The following is a 6,177-nucleotide window of genomic DNA, read 5'->3' as shown; positions in this document are numbered from 1 at the left end:
TTCACTTTCCCACGATCATACAGTCATCAAGAAACCATAAGTGTCAAAATATACAGTCATCAAGAAAACTGCAGGCGAATGTGTACAATCAAGACTTCGCTTTCCCACGATCATCTAAACTACCTGAAACACATTTAATAAAAAATTATAAGCATGAGGCTTAGTGATTTCCCCAAAATATCACGTACAATAGAACATAAAATAAACAACTATGGGTTTTCAACAACCCTAGGGATTATCATTAAGCTCATTGGGCTAATAGGATGCCTGGTGGGTTACCAGCAACCCTGGAGACTATCAGCAACCTCAATAGGCTAACAACACGCCCAATAGGTTATCAGCAACCCTAGAGATTATCAACAATCTCTGTGGGATAACAACATGCTTGGGAGTTATCGCCAACTCCACATAGCACATAGAAACAATTATACAGTAACGCCCAACTTGCACACATAATATGACATATGCAATCCAGTGACAAGACTCTCCTCTCATAAAAGACCGATAAACCTCGCACCCTCTCCTCTCATAAAAGACCGATAAACCTCGCACCCGAACTATTGGTACTAGACTCGTCCTACTAATCATGTCAAAAAATTATCCTAATTAACAATTAAGGTAAATATCCCAACTTAGCAAGTCCAAATACCAAGACTAATCAACATTTGGGAAAAAGACCATTTTGCTCTTCGAAGTCCTCAACCCCTAACAATTGACCAAAAATGAAATGGCTCAAAAAGTCAATTATCAACCTTCTTTTGACCTACATGTGATGTACGCCTGGCTCTATGCAGGGCATATAGCCTTAACCTGAAAATTGGGTGAAACAAGGCTATGTTGGGTGTAGCCCATATTACGACTCGTGTGTACAACATCTTTTGTCAATCATCAAATTAAGCTCTTAATACATTAGGACCTTTCCCCCAAAGCTCAAATCTAACCATAATACACATTCTAAATTATAAAGTCTCCAACTTTATTCCTTTGCAAAGAGAGCCCAAATCCAAATCCCTAACTATTTAATCATTCTTATGTTCCGTATCTCATGCATGGATGGAAGGAATGGGCCTTGATTGCATTTTTATGACATAATACATTCCAAAACATCTAGAAATGCTACTCACAAGTCCTGGAGTAGTTCTTACTCAAAAAGACCAAGAATATGGAACAAAAAGAACACCTCGCATAGAGCACTAAGTCCCTAAATGCGTTCAATCACCTACAATAAGCGTAAGAGGATATCTATGCCCAACATAGGTTATCTAAAGCCAACCTTAATCAAAATTAAATCAAATAAATATACCATCGGGACATGGGTGTTACGAAAAACAACTTCAGACGTTCCTTAATCTCGGATTCCTTCAAACTACATCTCATCGGACAAAACAATAGTTAGATCGGATTAGAGAATTTCGGATTGCCAAGGGATCACTTGTTTTGAACTAACAAATTACTAATTATATACAAAAATTGTTGTTTTAACTCATGCCTTAAATTGATGTCACCAAGTTGCACTTAACGTTATTTAAAACTTTGAAATTATTGTCATAAATAAGGTGCCCCGAAATCAATAGGCCCCACCACCAAATTATTGTCATAAATAAGGTGCCCCGGAATCAATAGGCCCCACCACCGCTCGAGGATAAAAAGAAAAACATGAATAGATAGTGGATGTCTTTGCATGCTTTGCTTAGTCTGGTTTGGTTGAGAAGTAAAGTAGGACAGAGTTGTCGTTTGAGAAGAAGTAAAATCGTAGGGTTTATGCAACTATAATAGGCTTAGAAACCCTTAAAAAATGTAAGAGAACTAACCTAAATTTTTTTCTTCAAGCTCTCTCGTCCCTTTTTAAGTCTTTTGGTGTCGGAAAACCCTCTCATATGTGAAAGATCGACTATTGAATGTTTGCCAAGGAATAATAGCTTTGATATCTTGCTTAAAGTAGGGCCAATTACCTATGATCTAAAAATAATATGGTCGTTTAAGTGTTAGTTCCATAATTTTTTTTTTCATATCTTTGGTGGAGTTTAGTGGCAATAAAAAAGTGTGATTCTATGCACATGAAAAATATCTATATGCACAAATGAACCGAATGAATTAATGTATTTGATCTTTTACTGTGAGCTCTAATCACTTTTTTACCTGAAATTTTATTGTTTTTTATTATTTAAATGAAGGTGGAGTGTAAACGTTTTACACTAACATATGACATTTCAATTTATATCCCTTTAAATATGCACTAAGTTAAGAGGTATTTGGTTTAGTTTTTGAATGATCAAAAATCCTTTTAGAAAAAGATCATAGGCAAAAGATGTTTGGCAAAAGACTTCTAAACGCTACTTTTGGATTTTGCAAAGAGGAAAATCAACTTTTTGGAAAAATCAGGAAAATCTGATTTTTTGTAACTTTTTCAAAAAGATGTTTTGACCTTTAAAAAGTTAAGCCAAACACCCCCTTATACATCATTTATTTTGATTTTTCTAATTTATTTTTCCTTATTAATGTTTTATCCCTTTTTAGCTTTTTTTATTATTTTTATTTTTTCTTATTTTCTTTAGTCATAATAATTTTAATAGATATATATTATTATATTAACATTAAAAATATATTTTTTGTTCGTTCGAACTATTTTTGTATTATTTTTTTCATCGAAACTATCACTATGTTATTTTTTTTGTTCGAATTATTATGTATGAGGAATTAAACATCCTTATATTTTTTTTCATATCCCTCGTTCTACCAATTTTAAATAGTTACAAGTATAATAAAAATTTATTAATTTTATTAAATTTGATAAATATCTTAAGTATATAAGAAAATGATAGGAAAAAACAAGATGATATATTTCTCCTTTTATATTTATATATATATATATATATATATATATATATATATATATATATATATATATATATATATATATATATATATATATATTACTCTTTCATTCGGACTATTCATTTATTATTATTCTTTTGATCGAAATATCTTCATGTTATTTTTTCGTTATGATTATCTTTTTGTTGTTTTTTGGTCGGATTATTTCATGTTAGTTTTTCGTGCGGACTATCCATATGTTTTTTTTCATACAAACTATTTTTGTGGTTCCGACTATCCTTGTTGTTATTCTTCCGTTCGAACTATTGATATGTTGTTATATCATTCAGATTATCTTTGTGTTCTTTTTTCGTTACGACTATAATTGTGCTATTTTTTTTGTTCAGACTATTATTGCCTTGTTTTTTTTCCGGTCAAATTATCTTCATGTTACTTTTTCCGTTCGAACTATCTTTGTGTTATATTTTTCGTTCCGAGTAACTTTATGTTTTTTTTTTGTTTCGGCTATCTAAGTGTTATTTTTTTGTTTGGACTTTCATTGTGTTTTTTTTATTCTAGCTATCCATGTGTTAGTTTTTTTCGTTCAAACTATCATTGTGTTAACTTTTAGTTCGAACTCTCTTGTGTTGTTATTTTTTATTGAGACTATCCATGTGATAATTTATAATTCGAACTATCCTTGTGTTAATTTTTAGTTCGAAAAAACATGTATAGTTTAGCGAGTTGGAAAAATTATAAATTGGCTGGTTATTAAAAATGTAAGTTAAAATAATAAAATATATCATTAACTTTTAGTGAAAGATAAACTTTATTGAAAATGAATTTGTATTTACAGTGACAACAAAAATAAAAAATTATTAATATATATTTTTAAAGATTTTTAGTATTTATTTTTATATGTGTATTTCTTGTTGAAATTAAAAAGAATAAAAAGTATAAGGGTTTGTTTTGTAACTTATATCTAGTTTAAAGGGAATACAATGAAAAAAATATAAAAACAATTGAAAATAAGGAATCACAAATATGAAGCGATTGGTTGTGCACTATAATCTAATGATTGTTTATACACATATTCGTGCTAGTAGAGCACCCAAAATGGAGTTGAGTGGATGTGATTGCTCCGTGAAAGGGCCTTTCTGCCATTTGGAATCCATTATCGATTTCATGCACTTTTTACCAACTTCAAATCATGATTTTTGGCACTAAAGAAACCTTACAAATTCCCCAATTCTATAGACTTATTCATCCATTGTTCTTCTAACCAGATTCATATAACAAACCTTCTTTCTTGCACCCGTTTTGGTTCGTATTCGCAAAGGTCACAACAAGAAAGCTTAATTTTTTTCTTGCACTTTTAACCAACTCAAATCACGATTCTTTAGTCTAAAGAAAACCCTAAATTTCCCATTTTTTATATTCATTCGCAAGTTGTTCTTGCAAACAATTTCATCCCAAAAGAAAGCGGTTTTTTGTACTGGTTAAATTTCATTTTCTTGAAGTGAAAAGTCAGAATATTGATTATATTCTCAGTTTCTAGTTGCGAATTTGAAGTGGGGTTTTCTTGGTTTCAAAATGATGATTCTTGGTGAAAATGTGAATACCCTTAAAGTTATTGATTCCTCTTTAAGGTTGATTGTGGTTCCTCTAAGTCTTGGTTCTACGTGGTTGACTTTGACCAATCATCAAAATAACGAAATGTATGGCAATATAGAGTTCAGTAATCTCAAGGGTCTGAAGTAATTATCCATCTCTTTGACATGTTTCAAATGACACCCATCAATAATTCTTGAAATGTTGTGTTTATTTTATGAGATTCTGTGTTTTTTGACAGATTCTTGGTTAGTATTAGTGCAATTTCTGCTGGGTATGCTCTGGTTGCTGTTATTTCTTCATGGGTTAAGAACTTGATGAACAAAGCTTGGATATTTTTTGTTTGCGATCAGGTTATATCTAGTTTTAGTCTTTTATTCATACTTTAAGTTATTCAATTGACTTTGTCCAAGTGGTTACGATTTCATTTAACAGTAAATCCTTAAAAAAATATCACCAATAGAAGGATAAGAGAAGTTCTAGAACAATATATTTTATTCATAAAAGGTATATTCAGCCAAATTAAAAAAAAAAAAAAAAAAAAAAAAAAAAAGTTATCTAATTTAAAACATATTAATTGTTTATGACTTTACGTTTAGGTGTCTACAACATTCTAGTTTACTGTTTTATTAAAAACGTGGTAAAGTAATCTTTAGTATGAAAAAAGAAAAAAAGAAAAAAGAAAGGAAGAAGAAGAAGAAGATAACAGTCTACCAACCAAGTTTTAATTGATTTAAAGTTTTACCCATTTTGACCCCTAATAGAAACATTCATATTCTTCGTAAAATAATAGGGAAAATTTTTAAATATTTTATAGATTTTTCTGACACGATGATGATATAGGTGGTGGCATATTTGATGGTTGCAAGCGGTGGTAGCTTTGGGGAGATAGTGTATTTGGCCTACAATGGCAACCCAAAGGTGACATGGAGTGAAGCATGTTCTTCGTATGGGCGGTTTTGTGGGAGATTAAATCTCATTTTGGCTCTTCATCTTATTGCTTTGCTTTGTTTCTTTCTGCTTTCTTTGATTTCGGCTTTTAGGGTTTTTACAAGATATGAACCTCCACTTTCTTCCAAAGAAGTTGAAGATGAAAGGACCTAGATTTGTGCATTAATGGGTTGTACAGTACAATCGTAAAGTTGTCCTTATTTTGGTCACTATGGACTATGGTGTTTGACTTTTGACCAACCGGGTTTTCCTTATTTTGGTCTTATTATTGTAAAGATAATCCGAAGATTAAAAAGTTTAGATTTGTATGGTGGTGTGTCTCACATGTTCATGATGTTATGATTGACAATATAAAATTTTAAAGCCTTTACAAAATAGTCAATTTTGTTTTGAATGCAAGTGATAATATGCAAGTGATAATATGTTTACGACCTAGTAGTTGATGGACATTTAATTTTAATTTTGAAGAGTTTGAACTGGTCCATTTTTTGTTTTATGTTTCTATATTTTGTGCTTCTATACTTGTTTGATTTAGATTTATGAAATTTTAAACTTCTTATGTTTCTTTTTTTAAGGGAACAAACGAACAAATTATTCATTTGTTTGCTCCAGTTTTTCAAAATCATCAATAACCAAAATAAACCCTAAAAATAGGGATGAAAAGGAACCGACCCGACTGGAACCCGTCTGAACTGGATCCAGCCTGGAAACCGAAGTTGACCGAAATTAAGAACCAAATCGAACCGCCAGTTCCGGTTCCAACTGGTTCTTGCTGTGTCTTCAATATTGGAACTCGTCCTC

General features: G+C 31.1%; 1 protein-coding gene across 1 annotated transcript; it reads left to right on the top strand.

Moving 5' to 3' along the window:
- Window positions 1-3,937: 3,937 nt before the first annotated feature.
- On the top strand, window positions 3,938-5,753 carry LOC145031012 (CASP-like protein 2D1). Its single transcript, XM_078979451.1, has 3 exons — window positions 3,938-4,571; window positions 4,667-4,778; window positions 5,269-5,753. The coding sequence occupies exons 1-3, from the start codon at window positions 4,408-4,410 to the stop codon at window positions 5,527-5,529; spliced, it is 537 nt and encodes a 178-aa protein (XP_078835577.1). The 5' UTR covers window positions 3,938-4,407; the 3' UTR covers window positions 5,530-5,753.
- The last annotated feature ends 424 nt before the right edge of the window (window positions 5,754-6,177 follow it).

This window comes from Lactuca saligna, chromosome 2 (assembly GCF_052625555.1).
Source record: "Lactuca saligna cultivar CGN05327 chromosome 2, ASM5262555v1, whole genome shotgun sequence".
Lineage (NCBI taxonomy): Eukaryota > Viridiplantae > Streptophyta > Magnoliopsida > Asterales > Asteraceae > Lactuca > Lactuca saligna.
Note: the sequence above shows the minus strand (reverse complement) of the source record. Positions and strands in the feature narration are given on the sequence as shown.

Bases quoted from the DNA above. Each gene is read 5' to 3' on its own strand.
- LOC145031012 (XM_078979451.1), top strand. From the start codon at position 4,408: ATGATGATTCTTGGTGAAAATGTGAATACCCTTAAAGTTATTGATTCC. The intron at 4,572-4,666 runs GTAATTATCCAT...GTTTTTTGACAG, and splicing joins AGTAATCTCAAGGGTCTGAA to ATTCTTGGTTAGTATTAGTG. The intron at 4,779-5,268 runs GTTATATCTAGT...ATGATGATATAG, and splicing joins TATTTTTTGTTTGCGATCAG to GTGGTGGCATATTTGATGGT.